Source organism: Tachysurus fulvidraco, chromosome 12, assembly GCF_022655615.1.
Source record: "Tachysurus fulvidraco isolate hzauxx_2018 chromosome 12, HZAU_PFXX_2.0, whole genome shotgun sequence".
NCBI lineage: Eukaryota > Metazoa > Chordata > Actinopteri > Siluriformes > Bagridae > Tachysurus > Tachysurus fulvidraco.
Window position 1 is genome coordinate 2,272,472 of NC_062529.1, and position 23,549 is coordinate 2,296,020.

The window sequence follows — 23,549 nt, forward strand, 5'->3', positions numbered from 1 at the left end:
ATTTCTTTTCATTTATTCCTTCGTTTCTCAGGCCTAGAGCTCTCATACTGTACAGTGTGCTCTGCTAACACTACATCAGGTTTATTTGACCCAATCAAATCCTTTTTCCTGATTTTCTGAGACTCCAGACTTTTTTTTTGTCCTCTCTTAAGCAGCCTTACAGAAATACATAACATCAGGATATAATTACTATGTAAAAATAAATCCTTAATCAGCAAGTCGGAGGAGACGGTGGTGGGAAAAATATGGTGTTCTTTTGTTACTCGGTTTTATTAAACAGCACAAGTTTGACCAGCAGTTACTAAGGATTCGTTTGTCTTTGTTTGTCATGCATTCTTTATATCTGACTTCTAAAACAAAACAAAACAGAACAGAAAAAAACAAAACAAAACAGAACAAAACAAAACAAAACAAAACAAAACAAAACAAAACAAAACAAAAAAAAACAAAACAAAACAAAACAAAACAAAACAAAAAATGTGTCTGGGAGCAAAACTTTTTGTTCAAACAAACAAACACCTCAGTCCTAGTGCAAACATTTCTGTCAAATGTTAAACAAACAAACAAACAAACAAATAAATAATTAAATAGACAGACAGATAGATAGATAGATAGATAGATAGATAGATAGATAGATAGATAGATAGATAGATAGATAGATAGATAGATAGATAGATAGATAAAAAAATTAATAAGAAATAAAATCGGTCCCGGTGCAAACCCTCCTATCATACATTTATTAAAAATAAAATAAATGAAAAAGAAAGAAAGAAAGAAAGAAAGAAAGAAAGAAAGAAAGAAAGAAAGAAAGAAAGACAAACAGTCCGGTACAAACCTTTCTGTGAGACATTTATTTAATTATTTAAACAAACAAACAAACAAATAAATAAATAAATAAAGTCCCAGTGCAAACCTTTCTGTCACACATTTATTTAAAAAAATATCAATAATAATAAACTAATGTAAAAAGGAGGTAGTGTTTTCTTTCCAAATATGTATCTAAACCTGCTGTTCGTGTAAAAAAAAAAAACATTCATTTCAATTAATGATCTATCATTCTAACTCTCATCTGAGCTTCAGACTTACAATATCCACTTATAGTGTACTAGAAGTGTAGCGTTTAAACCCGACCTGTGGAGTTTAGTGCTTAGAGTAGATCAGGATTGCTATCTGCTACAGTATGTCACTTCCACAGACATACACAGATACAGCAAATTCCAACTAGTCGCTTCGGGTCACCCAACCAGGATTACAGCGTCTACCCTAGGGTGTTTACCCGTGGTTATTTTTCACTGTTCAGATTTTTATTCCGTGCTTGTTTGCGCCTTCTCAAGGCTTCGTCGTCCGGAAACGCGTTCGCTTCCCGTTGATCCCGTCATGCGGGACTGGACCCAAATCTTGCATATGGAGATAGCATCGGAAACTTCGTCAAGCCTCTTAATTGAAATCTGCACTCGGCTCCTGCAGGGCTCGGATTAAACCCTCAGTCCCTTTGATGAGGAGAACGTTGGTTCTTGATATCGATATGAGCGCGTGGCAGATTTAAACGGCGGTCAGCGCCTTGCAGCTTCCTGCTCCCTGTCACACACTGATGACATCTTGACTCCGAGACGTGGTATCATTATCAGAGAACGGCAGAGGGGATTAGAAAAATGGGATTTCAGATCCCCCTATGTAGGGTGCACTTAAGTGATTATTGTAAAAAAAAAAAAAAATGTACAAATGATTATGCTAATGATGAATAAATTATCATCTCTCCAGCACATGGCTGTGAGAGATCTGGCTTCTCCCCGACCACGAAGATAAGAGTTTATGAGGGGATGGGGGTCCAATAAAGATTCACAGCTGTGACCATCAAAGTGTTTCTCTAGGCTTTGTTTGAAAAAAAAGTTCCTGAAAAATGACTTTGATTTTCCTCTGTGCGGTGGGGAACGCCATCGCGTCCATGTCGAATGTTCCTTTGCTCCTTAATGAACGCCAACCACCAAGTGGCTTCTGTGGAGATGCCGAACTCAAAGCGTGCGTCGCTGGCATAGACTGATTTTCTGAAATTGGACTCCTGCAGCAAGAAACTGGCTGTTTGGTTGGTTTATTTCCTGATTATTGTTATGTTGAAATTTCCTCCCCTAGGTGTTCGTTTGGATTACCGCTCGTGCGAGTCTCTGGAGGAGATTCTGAAATCTGTTCGCTTTAATCTGATCAACCTGCAGGGGGCAGATCTCGAGGAAAATGTAAGTTCACTCCGTTAACGGTTGGTATGTTATCATAAACCATAAAGGTGTTGCTCAAGAATTCTTGATTCCGATTGGTCAGAAGGTGTTATAGCAGCACGGGTGGTAACAAATTAAGGGCGCGTATGGAGATGTACTGTATGGAGATTTGCACATTTTTAGATGGATCTAGAAGAGCCTTAGAATAACTGCTGTGGTATGTGAGAAATACCTCGGGCATTATCCTTCTTTCCGTAGGGAGCCTCGTCACTCATGGATATGATTTCGTACTATGAATCAGCCACACATCTGGATGTCTCCTGTAACAAGAGTATGGGAGTCTCGGGATGGCAGGCCCTCTCACGTTTACTCAAACAGGTACGCATTGGCGAAAGTTTGATTTTGACATTGGTGGGGACAACATTCCCCGTATTTTGTGCATAAAACTGTTGTTATAAGAATACTTTCTTCCTCACATACCGGTAACCTGCATAATCACGTTGCATATTGCTTCATACAACGGAATATAGCTGCGGCCGACCTCAACACATTTGCGAGAAAGACAAAGCCAATCAAACAGCGACGTGGGTTAGAGAGGCAGGACTCAAAAAAGGCAAAGGCCAATCATTTTAGAGAGGTGAGTTACAGAGGCGGGATCCATTGCAGGTGGTAGCTCTGTTAACCGTTTGTGTTCCACAAGTTGCGCTATTTTTTACAGAACGCCGTTGTAAAATATTTTCATCTTATTTAATGATTCCTGGATAAATGTTAAATGAAATAAGTAAAACAAAGCACAAGACACAGACGGATATCAGTGGTTATGTATAAATATATATATAGGGTTGGTCAAAATATTGCTAGGGACAATTGAGTGTTCTCTGGATATTGGTAGGGACATGTCCCTACCGTCCCTATCCAAATCGACGCCCTTGCAGGTACGTAAATGACACATCTGGATTTCAAATGATATCGAATACCGTGCTGGTCCTTCAGCATCTGTTCTGTGGCCAGAAAAGTGGACACAACAAAAGATCCCAGCTGCTACGTTCTGTGTTGTTCTGCGTCCCTTCAGCACAGCGTCTGATAGTTTCGTGACCTTTTAGGACTGGAACCCATATTCTTTTGAAAGCCATATTTACCAATAATGGTGCCGATACGTTTGGTGCTGAAAGCTCAAACCTCAATTTTCGAAGCAAACAATCGAGCCTTGTTTATATAACGTTAGAACGATGATGAAGAAACAACACAGGAAGCGACATTCGCTAGCTGTCCTGCTAAGCCTTATGACTTCATAAAATCTACTTTATAATCTATAAAATCTATTGCTTTGAGCTCAATAATTCTAATGATTCCAAGGTCTGACGATTATTTAGATTTAGTTATCACTTTCAGTTAGCGAGCTACTGCTAGCTAACTAGCCCTGTGGGTCACCTCGTGGGCTGACCTAGCTAACAATTTACGAGAAACAAAATCGTATGCTAAAGTTGTTTACTAGTTGTTGTTGTTGTTTACTTTATGCGATTTGATCCTGTCCCAAATGCAAGCTCATTTACTTGCTCAGTGTTAGCTTAAAGTCTTAAGCACTATTCGGACGGGACTAATTCTACGTGGGGACGTGGGGGTAAAGTAATCATTACCAGAGCTTCTCGGTGATCTTAGTCCCGTCCGAATGTGCCATCTCGGTAATCATTACGGACAATGTCAGTAAAGATTACGGTGACTTTTACCTTCTGTAAATAGGTCCGGAAAAATTACCTCAGGTAATACTGATCCCGTCCGAATAGACCCGCTGTAAATATGTACGGTAAAATTCCGTCATTTCTGTGAAATGTTTAAAAGTAGTTTTTGGCGCGTTTTGCAAGCATGGAGGCGCTTGAAACAGGAAGCAACGTCATACGCACATGACGACAAGGAGGTTACTGTGGTGTGTAAAGCGAGTTACCCCTCCCACTTCTGCTAGCTTTACTGAGATGTCTTGTCCCGTGCGAATTGGCCAATTAATATTACAGACGTCCTGAGGTAAAATTGCATTACTCCACGTCCCCACGTAGAACTAATCCCGTCCGAATAGTGCTTTAGAAATTTTAAGCTAATTAGGAAGGCAGGAGGATGTGGGAACGTTTACGCATATTCGTAAGAACGAATTTTTGTTTGCGACACGAGAAGTAAAGATGTTCGGATTCGAATAGTATTAATTTCTAGTTATTATTTTATAGTTATAAAATATATTATAATTTATAAGTAGTTAATTAATAGTATTAATTAAATAAATAGCATTTATTTATTTATTTATTTATTTATTTATTTATTTATTTATTGGAAGTATTATTAATTAAAAAAAAATGATGTACACTTCCGGAGCTCCAGTTTGGGAACAGCAGTACTGGGAATGTCTGATTTCCCACAAGGCCCTGGTCTTCCCCCCCCCCCCCCTTGTGTAACATTGCAGACCTCCTCCACTTAATCTATTTTTAATATATAAATATTTAACACAGTTTTAATGAAAAATAAGACGTGTAATTTTGTCTTTGCATTGATTTATAAGTCAGAAGGCAGCGAGCCACTTTTCAACGCCTTTTCTGCTCTCTCGCCTTCGATCCTCTGATCTGATTTGTATTCCGAGCGCAGGGGAAGTAATGAATTATCATGCATCAGAGACGAAAATATTCGCACGGCGGGATATTGCTGTGTTCACACTTTGATTTTAATGGCTATCATTACACTTCACTTTAGTTCACGGCGATATTATGTTCAATTAGCGGCGTCTCTAGATGAAAGACAGGCGAGTTACGCCCTCGTGGTTCTCGTGGACGTCGACGGTCAAACCAAAGGCGTGCTCTTAGGCGGTATTATAGGAGATCAATCGCGTATCCGTCGACAACAAAAGAAAGGGATGAGGTGGAGGGAGGGGGAATCTGGACACTTTTGAAGTTGCGGACTAGGGGATGGAGAATAACGATGGCCGTAGGATCTACGGCGTCCTCCTGTCACGGGATGTTTGACGCTTCGGATGAAAAGAGGAAAAGAAACCGACACCTTGCCCCAGCAAAGGCAGATGACTGAGGTTTCTTTCTCTCTGTTGTTTTCACTTTTTCTACCTCTTTAGAGCAAAACCTTGTGGAGGTTGGATGCCTGTAACATTCCCATCCAGGATTATCCTGCACAGGCCTTGTCGAGAGCTCTCCTTAGCAGCAGACTAACAGAACTGCACCTTGAAAACACCCGACTGAGTGGAAGGCCACTCTTCACACTCGGTATGCTTGTCCTAGACACACTCACTCACACACACACACACACACACACACTCACACTCACACACACTCACACATTCACTCACACACTCACACACCTTGTGAAAAGTCTCCATAAACTGTTTTAACCATGGAACGTCTGAGAAACAAGCTACTTTCTTTTCTTAGCTTGCTACCTTATAACCCAGAGTAAAAACTCACACTGACTCTACTTTATAACCCAGAGTAAAAACTCACACTGACTCTACTTTATAACCCAGAGTAAAAACTCACACTGACTCTACTTTATAACCCAGAGTAAAAACTCACACTGACTCTACTTTATAACCCAGAGTAAAAACTCACACTGACTCTACTTTATAACCCAGAGTAAAAACTCACACTGACTCTACTTTATAACCCAGAGTAAAAACTCACACTGACTCTACTTTATAACTCCAGTTAAAAAGCTGGGCTGCCTCTACTTTATAACCCCGAGTAAAAACTCACACTGACTCTACTTTATAACTCCAGTTAAAAAGCTGGGCTGCCTCTACTTTATAGCTCAGAGTTAAAACTCACACTGACTCTACGTTATAAATCCAGTTTAAAAGTTGGGCTGCCTCTACCTTATAACCCTGAGTAAAAACTCACACTGACTCTACTTTATAACTCCGGTTAAAAAGCTGGGCTGCCTCTACTATATAACCCCGAGTAAAAACTCACACTGACTCTACTTTATAACCCAGAGTAAAAACTCACACAGATTCTACTTTATAACCCAGAGTAAAAACTCACACTGACTCTACTTTATAACCCAGAGTACAAACTCACACTGACTCTACTTTATAGCCCAGAGTAAAAACTCACACTGACTCTACTTTATAGCCCAGAGTAAAAACTCACACTGACTCTACTTTATAACCCAGAGTACAAACTCACACTGACTCTACTTTATAGCCCAGAGTAAAAACTCACACTGACTCTACTTTATAGCCCAGAGTAAAAACTCACACTGACTCTACTTTATAGCCCAGAGTAAAAACTCACACTGACTCTACTTTATAGCCCAGAGTAAAAACTCACACTGACTCTACTTTATAACCCAGAGTAAAAACTCACACTGACTCTACTTTATAACCCAGAGTAAAAACTCACACAGATTCTACTTTATAACCCAGAGTAAAAACTCACACTGACTCTACTTTATAGCCCAGAGTAAAAACTCACACTGACTCTACTTTATAACCCCGAGTAAAAAGCTCTGCTTCATAACCCCACTTCTAAACGAAGCCTGTAAATGACACGATCCTTTAGAAGCAGGATTTGGAACCTACAGTATGTTACACACAATTACACACTATTACATATTATAGCTGAGGTTTTTTAACATTATTTACATTCATTCATAATTTCTCATGAATATTGGATTGAAATTGAAATACATTATTTTCCTAAACATAGGTTTAAATGAAATTGAATCATGAGTGTTAAAATAATGGCCTCTGACTCTCTATTGTGTATTCCTGCCCCTGCTGGCTAGGTAATAGGTCTGGAATTAGGTGTGTGTGTGTGTGTGTGTGTGTGTGTTGTATGTACACGGCCCTGGCCAGCATGAACAGATGAAGAAGAACAGCGAGAGGAGTGGCAGATTTTGGCCCCGTGACCCTAACAGTCAGACTCGGCCAGGATTAGATGTCCTAATCTTCTGCCTGTCAGTTTACACACTGTTGCACCGATCCGTGCGAGAGCCTCTGCGGCCAGCTCGCCGTGAGCGGCCACTGTAACAGTAATACTAGCTCCTTTAAGAATGTAATACTTGGCTGTGGCTAACGGAAGCGGCGTTAGGTGCGAGAAAGCATGGCTAGTTATCCAGTCTGAAATTTCTCCTTTTATTTAAAACACAGCAATGAGAGAGTCTCAGATGTAGGCACTGACTGCTGAGTGCTCTGGAGACACATCATCACAACCCACTGTGGATATTTTATAGATTTTTTTTTTCTTTTCGGTCACATGACCGGCAAGATTTTTTTGTATTATTAACCTTAACAGACAAAAAAACAGTGGGAGGTGAGAGTGAGCGTCAATATTATTGGTAAAAAAAATATATAAAACACTTTTTTAAAATTTGTCGAGGGAACCGGGGGGACGCTAACTTTCAAGCAGGCGAATATTAAGTCCTGGGAACGGTGATGTTCTGGTGTTAAGATGAACGTGAGAGAAAAGTATGTTGTTTTTTTTTAAACGAAGTTCAGAAGAAGACGATGAGAATCTGAAGCAGTCCGGTTCTATTAACTTGTCACTTTCCCACTTACACTTTCTTAAGCTTTTATCGCATGTGCACTTGTCAAGCCCTTGTCCCTTTGGCTTAATGTCCACATCGAGCCGAGTTGCATCTGTTTGATCGCTTTAATGTCTCAGCGGAGAAGAGCGAGAGCTGCTCTGGACATGCTCCATTAGCGAGAGCAGTGTGAGAGGACCTTAAATGAGCGGGAGGACTCGAGCGGCACATCCTGCTTCGTTTCTCTAAGCAAAGCCTGGATCTGTTTGATATTTTGGTGCGATGCCGGTGCCCCCTGTGCTTCTCGCTACAATGCCCAGCTGCTGATCATCGCCATCGATTGGGCGCGTCCCTGATTAAGGGACTTGCTAGCTCGCACGGTGGAGTCTGTCCGATCAATCCAACGATCCCACTATTCACTTCCCGCTGTGTGTGATGGCCATGTTGGCATTCGGCATGCGACCAAAAGGGTCTGATCGGATCTGGCGCATTGATCCGAACAGCGGGACTGTGTGAGGCTGCGGACAAAAAGCCCCATAAAAAAAACAAAAAAAAAAAAAAACTGTCCCCTTCTGTAAGGACACAAAATGACGTTTTATTCTGAATGTCCACCTGTTTTTTTTATCTGAGGATCTGTATTATTTTTTTCCTACTTACTCACATCTTAATAATTAAAGCTCCTCCTTTAATCATTATTTGACAGTAGTATGTCCTAGCATCTACCCGACTATACGTGTTAAAATTATTTCCCCTTTTGTTCTATGGAGTTTGCTCTCTAAAGAAGAACATCGCTCTGCAGGAACTCTACCTGTGTGACAACGAGCTGAACAGCTTCAACGACTCCATGCAGTTAGGAGAGCTTCTCAAACACAACCGCACTCTCCGAACCCTCGACCTGAGCAATAACGCCATATCAGACTCGGGTAAAGCCGTTTCCTTGTTCCGGTTTGCTCCGACATGACTGAATCTGTTACCCGGAGATCCCTGAGACATGTTCCTTTCTCCTGCTGCAGGTCTGGAGGAGCTCTGTGATGGGCTGAGAGTTCAGAAGTCTGGTTTAAGAACATTAGTGCTGCATAACAACCAGATTACTCACCGCGGCATGACTCATCTAGGAAGTGTTCTGGTGAGTTGAACTGCGAGTTCATTAAGAACGCTTTTATGCAGCGACGTTTGCCAATTAGTCTGATGAAGTGCGTAATATGTTAATACATTATGCCCCAATTTTCCAGACAAATGCAAAGACTAAAAAAAAAAAAAAGAAAAGAAATGAAAGGAAATCACAGTGTAAACCCAGCTCTTTTAAATACTAGAAAATAACAACAACCGTGGGTTTAATTTACTAGGGACGGACCAGACAGATGGACCACTTTATAAAGCAGAGAAATTAGAAAATTATAGAAAATTGCTAAATTATCGTAATTGCTGACATTTAGGAAGTAGGAACATGGATAACGATCGTATATAAACTGGGAATTGGGAAAATGGAAAACTATAGAGATTAGGATTAGGAAAAGGAATAAGTATACAAATTGGGAATTGGGGAAATGGGAAACTATGCAGAGTGGGAAATTACAGAAACTGGGAATTTTGGAAATCGGAAAACTAAAGAAAATGGGAAATTGTTACGTTCTGGAATTTGAGACCTGGGAAATTGTTAAAATACCAATACTTTATTTGTTTGTTTGTTTGTGTTCACTTATTTTGTTCCTTCCTTCCTTCATCCCTTCCTTTTGTTCTAAATTCGATAAAACAAGCCTCCTTGTCATGCTTATTATGCCATAACATGGATGATCCAACAATCATTTGCTTCGGCTGATATTTGTTTCAACACTGTGACCAGTAAAGATTGTTCCTCGAGCGGCACCATGTCTGCGCATAATTAGTTTAGTCTTCTGCGCGGTTGTTGTCAGCGACTTTAATAGGTTCGGCTTCTTCACGAATCTTTTCTTTCTAAATAGAGAAAGTTCTTAAACGTCTTCGTGACGGCTCCTGTATTCTTTTGGCACCGACAGAGTTTGACAGGACGGCAAAAAAAAGAACCGGGGAACAAAAAGAAAAAGAAAGCGTCTATCTTTTCCTCGCTGGATGGCTTATGTGTAATCCTTAATAATATCTATTCCCCTTTAGTGGCTCTGATTGTCAGAATAAACTGTACCTTTTTGTCATTTGAATGGCGATCCGAATCAAAAGGGTACAAATTAAAGGGCCGCTTTTGTCTCCTCTCGGCCGCTGGCGTGTTCGCCGCGAATCCATCCAGGCCAAAAATAAAGCTGGTTCGTTCCATTTCGCCTGCACTAAATAAGAACAGTTTGATTAAATAATAGATATGTGTTTAGTGGGCTTTTCCATGTGCTGTGTCGTTAAGAAGGATAAGTAGACATCCATGCGACCATAATGAATATAATTAGTGCAATGGCTGGTCGTGTCGAATATGACACAGGAAGGGCTGTTATTAACCTCTCCCTCTCTCTTTCTTTTTTTTTTGCATTTCTTTATTCCGGGGCTCGTTTAAAAGAAGGCGAGAGCACAAGCGATAAATGGGTTAGTCGGTCAGACGATGGAGCCTGGATCCTGTCATAGACGTTAATTAAATCATGTTCTTCGTCCGTGACGTTTACGGAATCCCGTTATGTACGGGGGAAATGTCCTCGATGACGTCGGACTTGTTTTATACCACGGCTTTAATCAAACACGGACAAAAATAGACATGATGATACAGGGCGCTAATTAGGGTGTTGTGGTCATTCGACTAGTTTTTTCGCAGTTAAGATCGAATATTTGTGATGTGTTTAGGGAGTTTAGTGCTAATTTGTCGGTTGCTGTTGTATTCCCATTATTCCCTTTATTCCCCACACCATGTCTGCTATGTTGACTATTAAACATTTTTAAGATTACTGGTTAACTAAATGAAGCTGTTATAAACAAAATGCTTTATCTAATCGACTACATTTGGGTCAATTAAAGAAAACGGTATAAATCTGCTAAATGTGATTTTGTTCGGCTTTAATGTGGCTTTAATGGCTTTAATTCGTCTCCTAGCCTTCGTTGAGAACGCTGGAAACGTTAGCCCTCAGCTCTAACGATCTAGAGGACAGAGGGCTGCACGCTCTGAAGGAGGCGCTCATCTGTAACCGTTCTATCCTACGACTCAACCTGGCTTCGGTGCGGATAACATGTGAAGGTACAAATCGTTTACTTTCCTACTTCCTGTTATCGCGAACGCCTCAGGTTTTACTTTCGGTCCTCGCTGTTTGCCATCCGGTGCTCGTTTCAGGTGCCGTGGTGTTGGCCGAGTTCCTGGCAGAGTCTCGGTTCCTGCAGACTCTGGATGTGAGGTGGAATCACATCCTCACTGGAGGCCTGATGGCTTTCGCTCTGGCTCTGAAGCTCAACTGCACTCTGGTTCATTTAGACCTGGATCAAAACCCCAAAGAGGAGAAGGTGAGGAAAAATGTCACATTATTTCTATCTCAGACATAGTATAAGGTGCAGCCACAAGATAATAAACCAAAGATTCGAGTTAATACACAAACAAAGTGCTTATGAAATATTACACTATGATCATAAGACACTTGAGCCCATTGACTTAATATATTAGAACATCATATTTAATACAAGGGGGGGCATGGTGGCTTAGTGGTTAGCACGTTCACCTCAGGGTCGGGGGTTCGATTCCCGCCTCCGCCTTGTGTGTGTGGAGTTTGCATGTTCTCCCAGTGCCTCGGGGGTTTCCTCCGGGTACTCCGGTTTCCTCCCCCGGTCCAAAGACATGCATGGTAGGTTGATTGGCATCTCTGGAAAATTGTCCGTAGTGTGTGTGTGTGTGAGTGAATGAGTGTGTGTGTGCCCTGTGATGGGTTGGCACTCCGTCCAGGGTGTATCCTGCCTCGATGCCCGATGACACCTGAGATAGGCACAGGCTCCCCGTGACCCGAGAAGTTCAGATAAGCGGTAGAAAATGAATGAATGAATGAATGAATGAATATTTAATACATTGACTTCAGTTAAATATTTAGTAGGAAAATTTCTGTTCTCATGCTTTGTCCTGCACATGGCAGCTTGACCAATTCCACCAACGAACGTGCTAAAAAAACTCAATTTAAAACAATAGCAAGAAATTCAAACAATAATATTACTCGAATGAAAAAGATCTTAAGTCTTTACTCGTAGCTCGTTTAAGGTCAACAGGAAGTTGGTCTTTTCAGACTGTCTCTTGTTGTCTGGTTAGTTTCCGCTAAATGTCGACGTGATAGGACTAGCTAGAAGTAGCTAAGTAGAACTAGCTAGTAGCTTGTGTATTTGGCTTTAAACTAGCTAGAAGTAGCTAAGTAGAACTAGCTAGTAGCTTGTGTTTTTGGCTTTAGACTAGCTAGAAGTAGCTAAGTAGAACTAGCTTGTACAGTAGCTTGTGTTTTTGGCTTTAAACTAGCTAGAAGTAGCTAAGTAGAACTAGCTAGTGGCTTGTCTTTTTGGCTTTAAAGTAGCTAGAAGTAGCTAAGTAGAACTAGCTAGTAGCTTGTGTACAGCAGCCAATAGATTTCATCTAGCCGCGATGCTAAAGACTGATAACAATAACACGATAATTCTAATGTTGACAATCTGTTGAGTTTAAAATGTTTCGCAGCTTGTTTCTTCAAAACCTTGCGATTATTTGCACTTGTTTCAGGATGAGAAAGTTTAAAGCTCAAAACTTTCATCTTCGATATTCATAGTAGAACAGTAACGTGAAATCCTCCTGCCAACCCCACCCTCCCTTTCCTTTCTCCACCTAGCCTCCGTTTAAAAAAAAAAAAAAAACACACACACGATGCGGCGGCTTTAATGCACGCCCCAGCTCGATTAGGGGAAAAAATAATTAAGCTCAGTTGCCATCTGTTTGTCATGATTTTATCTCCTCTAACTTATTTGCATATTAAAGCATTAATTAAATTCTCCAAGGAAAGTAACGCTCACTTTAAAACACACTCCAAAGCCTTCGCTCTCGTCTGGAAACGGAACGGTTTTATTTTTGATTTTCTGATGTATTTTTTATTTTATTTTTTTGCTGAATTCCTTCCCTGTCAATCAGTTGTGCTTTATAATATTTCATAAAGATGGAGCATCTGTCATTTAGAAAGGTGCCCCGTTTAAACGCCGCTGAAACACAACGGTACATTATGATCGTTTTTAAAATGATGGATTACAGAAGAAGTTTTGTGAGAAAGAATATATATATATATATATATATATATATATATATATATATATATATATATATATATATATATATATATATATAGAGAGAGAGAGAGAGAGAGAGAGAGAGAGAGAGGTAATTTTTTTGTATGAACATTACTCTTGTTGATTTTAGTAATATTTGTCACTTTAGGTCTGATATCATAACTGTATTGTTTATTATTTGATATTTGAGTCATATTGATGTGCCGTATTAGATAAAAGAATTTGTTCTGTTTTTCCAAGATGGCCGCCCAATATAGCTAACCAAATTACGTAGTCACGTTTCCTGGTTGCCGTAGTTTTGTCGTAGCAACATAACTGCTTACGTCACAATAAAAACAAAACTCCTAGATATGTTCTACCAAGTGAAGGAAGAACTCAACGCTTCTGTTTGTCCAAGATCAATTCGATTTCAATTCCAGTTTATGAAAATAGCCTCAACTGGAATTAAAATAAAACAGGAAGAGAATAGAAAAGACGGAACAGAACAGAATAAACAAAACGGAATTTAAAAGTAAAATGGAATAAAATGGTATGAGCTGTACAGAACAGAGAGGAACAAGAATGATAAGAAGGTGATATGGCAATAAATATCGTGAGATTATATTTGTTTATATGACCGTTCATGAATCGAGTGCACGTGTGTGCGGCCGCGTAATGACCTGTGTAAACGTTCCCTGTGAGTTGTATTAAAAAACGAAAAAGAACGGATTTTTTTTTCTGATAGGTTTCATATTAGCTACATTAGCATGTTAGCTCTAGTGCAGAAATTGTGGAAGGTCAGACAATAACATGGCTGAAGAAGAAGATGAAGAAGAAGACTGTGTAAATTCCACTAAAATCATTTTTCTAAGCTATTTTGAGTAGGCATGTTTTACTTGTTTGTGTGTGTGTGTGTGTGTGTGTGTGTGTGTGTGTGTGTGTTTACACTGCTGGGATTTGTCTAGGTCAGGGCACAACACAGCAGAACAAGTGACACTTGTATGAAGTAAATCTTATCATGAGAAATCAGCGGGCGATCAGATCGAGCGTTTCAGACATTCAGTCTTGCGGAATTCCCTCTGGCCTGAGAAAAGTGAATTTATTTCTTTTTTCCATCTTTCAAATGGAATGTGTATGAGATAAAAACGCGCGTGTGTGTGTGTATGTGTGTGTGTGTATGTGAATGTGTGTGTGTGACGCAATTTGGGATGCGCATGTTTAAAAAGGGAGGAAGGTGGCGCGGAGAGGAAACAAACAAAAAGAAAAAAAAAAACTCGTCCTCTGGTCTTTGTTTACGGCGTCTGATTTGGCATGCGTGTCGACGCTCGGCTTCATTTGATCGTCGGCCCCTTGTTGGCGTGAATTATTAATTATTTACCCGTCTAAAATATTCATAGAGGGAGTTTTATGAAATGCAGGATTCCAAGGACAAGCTATGAGTGGCTGTAGCAAGGTAGTTGATTCTGGTTTTCTTGTTTGTGTTGACATGATCGTCAGGATCGTCTTCGGGCTCGGGGTGTGTCCTGTGAGAGTTTAGGGAGTGTGTGTGTGTGTATGTATGAGAGTGTGTGTCTGTGTGTGTGTGTGTGTGTGTGAGAGAGAGACTGGAGCGTTAGTATAGAGGTGGGCAGTGAGAACCTGATGTGGGTTCCGAGCTCTTAAAGACGTATCGTAATTGCTGCTGTTAGCGTGAGAAGTGTCTTTAAGAGCACGAGGAGAGGAAGCTGGCTTTGAGGAAGATGATGGGAGGATGAGAGGATGAGAGGATGAGACGAGGTGTTTGGAGCTCGGAGATGCTCAGGGACGTCAGGGTGGGGTGGAGGGGTGAGTGTCAGGATGGTCATGGTGTCTGAATCTCTGATGGAGGGAGCTGAGTGAGCATACTAAAAGTGAGAGAGAGAAAGAGAGAGAGAGAGAGAGAGAGAGAGAGAGAGAGAGAGAGAGAGAGAGACCCCACATACCTCCAGGGCCAATCAATTGACTCTAAAATTATTGCCACCCTTCTATCTATTCTTCCTTAAAATGCACTGTTCTGTATAGCTTTATTTCGAGCACAAAATAACAGCATGCTTTTTTTTAACCCTTCTCCACTTAAAACACATGCTCGTGTCAAAAGTATTGGCACCTCAGAACACCCTGTAACATCTGGATCGAATCCGATCCGTTTGTAGAGCGTTTTAAAGCCGTCACGTTTTGTCTTATACGATGTAATACAGATATTTTAAATCCTCTCTACATGCGAATACCAGCAACCAGAATTGAATTCTATTCTAATTCTATTCTAATATGTATTTAACTAAACTGATTAACCCTTAACGCTTAATTGTAACAGCCTGCAGTGTGGCAGAAGAAATGTTTATTCACTAAAAAATTCATTTCTTGAGCACGCTATCTTCTTTGTGTCACCCCCCCCCCAAAAAAAAAGCTTTAACCACTTCTTCTCCTTCTCCTGACTTTATTTTGCATCTTGTTCTTATTCCTGTGTCGTTATACCGAAGGATCGACCTGTTCGCGACTCGTAACCTCTTGGCAGAGGCAAGTGTGGTTCGTGTCTGCTCAAATTAAGGCCTGTAATTTTTTTCTCTTGTGTTTTGATTGTAAATTTGATTTATTTAAAATAATAAAATAATATTCCCACATCATGCCACGTCAGCAAAAAAGAAAGAAAATGATTTTTCCTTTTAAACTGTAGATTTATTTTATACTATGATTTTCTTCTATTCTATTATAGGGAGCCAATATTTTTGGAATAGATTACGCACTTTACACTCGCTCGCTCTCTCTCTCTCTCTCTCTCTCTCTCTCTCTCTCTCTCTCTCTCTCACACACACACACACACACACACACACACACACACACACACACACACATACATACACACACACACACACAAAAACACACACACTCACACAGAGCACACTTAAGCATACCGAACATACACAAACACACTCAAATTAATACACACTTCTGCACATGCCCACAAATACATAGCACACACTTTATTGTGTATTATATATATATTTTTTAAAATACGCACAACTGCACGACAACGTTAGCACTGATTACATTAGCACTGATTACATTTTTAAAGGATGGTGTGATTACAGATGAGGTTCTAAGTGAGTAGAAAGCGTGTAGAGTAGAAAGCAATATAATATACTGCTGGCACACTGTAAACAAATTCTTCGATCATGAGGTGAGATCTAAGGTCTGAAAATCGGTCACATGATGTGAAGTGCTCACCGACAGCCAGTTTAGTGCCAGTGTGATCAAAGGAAGCTGATGAAATTCTAACATTGTGAGGAATTTCTGTTCAACCATAGCTAGTAGCTTGTGTTTTTGGATTTAAACTAGCTAGAAGTAGCTAAGTAGAACTAGCTAGTAGCTTGTGTTTTTGGATTTAAACTAGCTAGAAGTAGCTAAGTAGAACTAGCTAGTACAGTAGCTTGTGTTTTTGGATTTAAACTAGCTAGAAGTAGCTAAGTAGAACTAGCTAGTACAGTAGCTTGTGTTTTTGGATTTAAACTAGCTAGAAGTAGCTAAGTAGAACTAGCTAGTAGCTTGTGTTTTTGGATTTAAACTAGCTAGAAGTAGCTAAGTAGAACTAGCTAGTACAGTAGCTTGTGTTTTTGGATTTAAACTAGCTAGAAGTAGCTAAGTAGAACTAGCTAGTACAGTAGCTTGTGTTTTTGGATTTAAACTAGCTAGAAGTAGCTAAGTAGAACTAGCTAGTACAGTAGCTTGTGTTTTTGGATTTAAACTAGCTAGAAGTAGCTAAGAAGAACTAGCTAGTACAGTAGCTTGTGTTTTTGGCTTTAAACTAGCTAGAAGTAGCTAAGTAGAACTAGCTAGTAGCTTGTGTATTTGGATTTAAACTAGCTAGAAGTAGCTAAGTAGAACTAGCTAGTACAGTAGCTTGTGTTTTTGGCTTTAAACTAGCTAGAAGTAACTAAGTAGAACTAGCTAGTAGCTTGCGTACAGCAGCCAATAGATTTCATCTAGCCGCGATGCTAAAGACTGATAACAATAACACGATAATTCTAATGTTGACAATCTGTTGAGTTTAAAATGTTACGCAGCTTGTTTCTTCAACCATCCAAAATCGACCAATGGGAGAATGGGATGGGACGGGATGATGCAAAAGCCTCAGGAGGCTACAAATAAGGGAACAAGGATGATGAAATCAGGGTAATGACAATATCAGGGTAAGGAACTGATTTCTGGGGGATTTAGGGCACAAGGTGAGGGACAGTCTGGGACAGGAACTAACCCATGACAGGGAGAAATGGAGGAAATCTGAGAACCCTGAAGAAACCCCTAAAGCACAGGGAGAACATGCAAACTCTACGAACCCAGGGCGGAGACGGAAATCAAACCCTCAACCCCAGATGTGCCAGGCCCTGAGACACCAAGTCCTCCAGAATGTATTCATTTTTCTTTAAGACGTCATTTTTCTAACTGAGTCACAGTCTTATAAGACGTCAGCTCATTCTACTTTAAAGAAGCCATAAGCATTTCTGCCATCTTTCCTCCTGCACCTTCATCGACTCCTAATTCGCCCGATGCTTTGTTCGGTGTCGTATTTCTCTCTAAGTTTTTGTCTGCGAATCTCTGTCGACGAAGACAGAAACGTCCGCTCGATCGAGTCGTCTGTGAGATGAAAAGCAATAGAACGATTTATGTGACTGAAAAGGATATATAACTGATGCAGTTTGATGTCTGTGGAACGTTTAAGGTTAAAAATCCGACAAATCTTTTTGCTCTGAAATTGTCCTACAAACTTTAGAAGAAATCTCTCTCTCTCTCCCTCTCTGCGTCTCTTTTTCTCTTTGCACCCTCGATCCAAACAGTCTTGCTCGGTTCCTGGTTTATTTTCAGGGGCAAAACAGGCATATTTGCCAGCTGTGTAATTTACTGTGGCGCTCATTTGCATATTAAAGCATTAATTAGCCCCTCAGAGTGCGCGAGTGTGTATAGTGTAATCATTGGCCGTGTAGTGTTTGGGTCGGGTGTTTGCGCCGTCGGGAGCGTGTGGGGGTCTCTGGGTGCTCGTGTTGACCATGCGGTGCATGCTTGTCGGCTTTGTTTCTCTCTCTTCCGCTCTCTCTCTTTCCCCCCTGCTGGAGAGGGGGATGAGGCGAGGTTGCGCTGCTCGGTTTTTCAGCTTTTTCCGGGCTCTTTGATGTGTCACACTCGATCTGTCTCCCTGTCATTTTAATCGCTCTACTTTACCCCCATCGGTGCAGTCAGAGGTGTGACCTACAGTTTCGCAGGAAGGAGGTTGCTTTTTCTTCTTCTTCTTCTTGATTTGATTTGATGGTGATGGAAGGAGGCTAGGAAGCATATGGAAAAGAAAGTCAGAAAGACAAACCCGCATGTGAACGACAGGCCGTATCCGTAGTGTGTGTCGGAGATCTAAACCAATAAGATGACTGGAATTATAATAAACCGCTAAAGATATAGATCATTGATAATGGGAATAATTCTCATTTAAAAATCATTAAGAATGTATTTACAGTACTTTGAAGTTTTGTCTAAGCAGATGGTTAAATGCATATCATCTCACATAAGAGAAAAGGAGTATTTTTACTTCAGCACTTCCTGAAATACTCTCACGGCTCATCTTTTGATATGACGGAGAGTCATCTTCCTCTCCGTCTCCTCAGCCCGTCGGATGAGTCGGTCCATCAGAGTTTTTGCATTTCCCTTTGGGCATGTCCTCCAACTCTACGCTCAAGCGCTCCGAGTCACCAGTCAGCCGCACTGAGGCTCATCTGAATATCATGAAGCCCTCAAGTCACTGCTTTTTTATCGGGGGCTTCATCCAGCGAGAACCTTCCTTTCCCTTTCAAATATCCGCCCTTGCAGAAGCACCTCATCCCCCCTTTTTGAATATGGTTGCTTTATTAAGTGCGAGTGACGCGATGCCCATCTCGGCATCTGAGTGAGGGAGGATCTCATCTTTGAGAGGAACTTTGAGAGCTTCTAGCTTGGGCATTAATTATGTCGAGAACTTATAGACTTTTGTTGAGAAAGAAGGCATCGGACGGCATCGGCTTTCTTTCCAAAGTGACTGATAAATAATCCAAAAATCTTCTAAGATTTTGATGGATGACGACGACGATGAAGATCGGGATCGGTGGTTACTATCGACGGTTATGTTAAATGATCATTAAAATCCTCCAAGTCAACTTAAGTCTAAGGAAAATAATTCTAGGGAAAAAGAGTCAGATTTGAATCATTTACTGTTACTATAGAAACGAGAAGGTATGTATTAGAAGGAGAACGTTCATAGATTCGTGGCGTCACTACTGTCAGGAAAAAAGAAAATGAATCAGATTCGATTCGTTCTGTCAGTTCAACAGCACTGTGGTAAAATGTGATAATAAGTGACAGAGAAACATCAGGATGAATAACTGCAAAAATAAACCAATGTTAATTGCATCCATAGAATCTCCGCTATCTTTTTTTTTTTTTTTAAATGCACAGATGAAAAGCGACGATCAACATGTTCACGAAGTGCCGAGGCTTGCGTTTTGTTGTGTCTGAATTTGGAAAGTTTCACAACAATACCATGTGTTGTGTACGTTTAACACGTCTGCGTGAAATTGTTTTGTCTGTTAGCAAAAACACCCTGACTGAAGTGTAACCCCGCACCCCGTGTCTCCAGATAACTTCTTTTTTTTTCTAACTTCTTTTCGATCATGACAATAGAACAGATCAATCAGAGAGAGAGAGAGCGAGAGAGAGAGAGAGAGAGTTAAATCGAGATCGTTTCTTTCTCTCCTGTTGCCGTTTCTCACGTGAGCATCCGGTGTCGCTAGCAAGCTCGCTGGGTTCACAGTCCTAAACAATGGCTGAGAAGAACAGAGCTGCTATGAATTAACACCATCACCTTTCAGTTGACACATTTTCGTGTGACTTTATGAAAGATTTTTTTTTCTCTCCGTTGCACTCTCTCGCTTTCGCCCTCTGTTTCTCATCGCTGGCGTGGATCTCAGGAGTCCTGTATTTGTTCCGCTGTCCCAACTGACTGAATTGGCAGACCATTGGTGTGTTAGCGTGACCACAGAGGGTATCTGTAGAGGGGATTGGCTGGGGTAGGTAGTAGGGCACTGCTTGTCCCCGTCCCTGTCACACCGGCCCAGGCTGCCTGGGCACCATGGAGGGGAGATAATTGGATTTGTTGTCACCTCCAGCGGCTGCCAGGAGCGGGCGTCTGCTCTGCTTAGCGATGAAGACATCAGCGTGACAGGGACCCTGTGAGAGGATCAGCTGGCATGGCGGGCACCACTAATAAAGTGCCAAGGTTGTCACGTCCAGGCGGGCAGAAGCAGGCCAGCTGTTCAAGCGCCCCTGTCCCAACGCCAGGCCAGAGGGGAGCTGGAGTGGGCATCCATCATTAGTTGGCTCGCCAGAACTCTCGGTTCAGATTGAGCGAGGAGGCACAGGTTTGACCTCTGGCCCTCTTACTCGTGAGCCGAGCTGGGCACTGTGGCAGCACTGGCTGGCGCTGGAGACAAACACTACGGCTCTGTGCCATTCAGTCCTCACGGATGGCACCTGTTTGGCGTTGGGCTGAGATGATGACGGGCTAGCAGGTGAGACGCCCCGGTGGTAATCAGTCCCTCGCTGTCCATCGCTCCATCATCGCTTCACCACGTGCCATGTCCTACAGAGTGCAGCACTTTCTCTTTCTCACACTACACACACCGTAGTTTCATGAAAAATGTACACGATTTGACCGCTTGACCGGAACATTATAACAAAATAAATAACTTAATTGTTAAAAAAAATGACTGAGCTACATTTCCTAAATTAGCGAACAAAACTTGCTAATGTGGATTTTTGTGTTCGGCATTTGCATAATCAGGGATACCGTCCCCCGTTAGCTAAACTTAGGCATCTCGGCTAGGAAATCGGCAAATTAGTTCACTGAGAGAAAATAGGGGAAAAATCCCCTGGAAAAAGATTTACTTGAATGTATGCCATGTTTAGCAAAACAAGCAACATGAGAAAAAATTTAAAGAAAATGTCTTGTGTGTCTTGTGGAAGGATAAACACATTAGCTGTGTTTTAAGATTTAAGTAAATTGTAAAGATGATTACCTTCCCAGGTTTGATCTACCGCATATGAAAAAGGAGGAAGCCTAACTTAGCGGATGCTTCGTCGCACGTATGCCTGCTTGGCCTCGATTTAACAGACTAGTACGAGTGTCCGTAATTGGGGAAAACATGTTTGTCGGGCCTCGACGTCTCAGTTTCCCCAGGGATCAATTAGAGAAACCCTCGTTCAGCACGCTCTATTCAAATGAATACCTGAAGAGTTCTTTAACTCGGTGTCTTTTTACAGGATAAACACTCGCAATAAAGACCTCATCAGCACGAGTGTGGATACATCCAAGCAAAATATCGCGCTTTGCTTAGCTGTGAAATTTGTCACGGCTTTGAACTGAGAAGCGAAAGAGTTTAAATTCTGCCAAAAGGACGAGGACTTTAAATACCGACGTTATACCAGGCTCTGGGGTCCTCATGTAGGGTTTTATTTGCATGGTTAAGTTGGACTAAATGTCTAGAACCTGATTATGTTCTCATTTATGTAAATCCAGCCAAGTGAATATTAACCGAGTTCGTTCACAAGGACTTATAGAAGTGACTTGAACATATTTTGCGGCTATTAAGGATAGAGTATGTGCTTATTTACTGAACAGAGTACGGACCGCCGACCAAACCGCTGGTTTATTAGTTACTTTATTCCTTGAGGTTTGTATTACAAGCTTATTGGATTTATAAATCATGATAATTGTTTAATATTCTCTCTAATTCTAGACTTGGTTTATGTGAGGAATAAAGCGCAATGTTGGCAAATAATCAACAATCTGGTGGTGTGATTTTCCAGTAACAGGAAGTCCTGAAGTCCTGAACTACGACAATCATAATTTCTTATTATATATACTGTATATATATATTTTTCGGAATGGGATCGATACGTCATCGTTTTTACGCCGTCAACACAAAGCCTCGGTGTGTGTGTCACGTTATCGACAAACCAGGAAGTGCAAACTCCTCATTTGTCCTAGAGACTCCTTCCGTACGTGTCGGTTTACGTTTGCAGAACGTAGCCGTATCAAGTTTTACACGTGTTTTATCATGTATTAGACTCAGCGCATAAATATAAAGACTCTGAATTGCTCTCAAAGTTCAGAGAGAGAGAGAGAGAGAGAGAGAGAGAGAGATGGATGTGAAATTCAGGTGTGTCACATCAAGCCTTAAATCACACCCTGTCACAACAGACTACACACTGCTACATTTAACATTATGACAACACTTTATTAGTTTCATGACTACGGTTTTGTGTAAATGGCTGTTTCTTTTTTTATACCAAAAGTTGTGAAACTTTTTAAGAATGTAGATCTTTTATTTATTCCTAATTCGCTTCCAGAGTTTAGTCTCGATTGTTTGGTTTGAAATTTTTCATCATATAAATGATGACAGGGAGTTTGTTTTATCCCCTGAACGATTCGGTTTTTGTCTCTTTCCATCATTTCATTTAAATATACAGAACGTATGTTATCTTTGTCTGTCTCTCTGTCTGTCTCTCTGTTTTCCTCTCTACCTGTCTGTCTCTTTGTATGTCTCTCTCTCTGTCTGTCTGTGCCTCTCTCTGTCTGTCTGTCTCTCTGTTTTCCTCTCTACCTGTCTGTCTCTTTGTATGTCTCTCTCTGTCTGTTTCTCTCTCTCTGTCTGTCTCTCTGTTTTCCTCTCTACCTGTCTGTCTCTTTGTATGTCTCTCTCTGTCTGTCTGTGTCTCTCTCTGTGTGTCTCTGTCTGTCTCTCTACCTGTGTCTCTTTGTCTCTGTCTCTCTTTGTCTGTCTCTCTGTTTTCCTCTCTCCCTGTCTCTCTCTCTGTCTCTCTGTTTTCCTCTCTATCTGTCTCTTTGTCTCTCCCTGCCTATCTTTTTGCTTTTCTGTCTGTCTCTCTTCTCTCTGTCTATCTGTCTCTTTGTCTATTTGCCTGGCATTCTGTCTATCTGCCCCCCTCTGCATGTCTGTCTGTTTTCCTCTTTCCCTGTCTGTCTATCTGCTTTCCACACTCCCTCCCTCCCTCCCTCCCTCCCTGTCTAGGTGTCTGTCAAATTTTCATCCCTAGATCCCTCCCTCCGTGTACATCCATCTCTCTGTCGGTCTGTCTGTCTTCCTCCTTCCCTTCCTGTCTGTCTGTCTATCTTTCTTCCTCACTCTCCAGTCTGTCTATTTGTTTTGTCTCTGATTTCCTCCTCCCTGTCAGTTTGTCTGCCCCCCCTTTCTGTCTGTCTGCCTGTCTATCTGTTTTCATTTCCCCCTCCCTACCTGTCTGTCTGTCTGTTTTCCTCCCTCCCTTTCTGTCTGTCTGTCTGTTTTCCTCCCTCCCTCCCTGTCCGTCAGTCTGTCTGTCTGTCTGCCTGTTTTCCTCCCTCCCTCCCTCCCTCCCTCCCTCCCTCCCTGTCTGTCTGTCTTCCTCCTTCCCTTCCTGTCTGTCTGTCTATCTTTCTTCCTCACTCTCCAGTCTGTCTATTTGTTTTGTCTCTGATTTCCTCCTCCCTGTCAGTTTGTCTGCCCCCCCTTTCTGTCTGTCTGCCTGTCTATC

At 41.3% G+C, this 23,549-nt stretch overlaps 1 protein-coding gene across 2 annotated transcripts in view; it reads left to right on the plus strand.

The window, feature by feature from the left end:
* si:dkey-288a3.2 (protein phosphatase 1 regulatory subunit 37) overlaps nucleotides 1-23,549 on the plus strand; it is a 41,154-nt gene that overhangs the window by 8,295 nt on the left and 9,310 nt on the right. For both annotated transcript variants that reach the window (XM_027159900.2, XM_047821508.1), the window contains 7 exons: nucleotides 2,131-2,231; nucleotides 2,469-2,588; nucleotides 5,317-5,464; nucleotides 8,489-8,644; nucleotides 8,735-8,847; nucleotides 10,764-10,905; nucleotides 10,999-11,165. In XM_027159900.2, coding sequence (XP_027015701.2) covers nucleotides 2,131-2,231; nucleotides 2,469-2,588; nucleotides 5,317-5,464; nucleotides 8,489-8,644; nucleotides 8,735-8,847; nucleotides 10,764-10,905; nucleotides 10,999-11,165 — 947 coding nt within the window. The remainder of the gene's footprint in view (nucleotides 1-2,130; nucleotides 2,232-2,468; nucleotides 2,589-5,316; nucleotides 5,465-8,488; nucleotides 8,645-8,734; nucleotides 8,848-10,763; nucleotides 10,906-10,998; nucleotides 11,166-23,549) is intronic.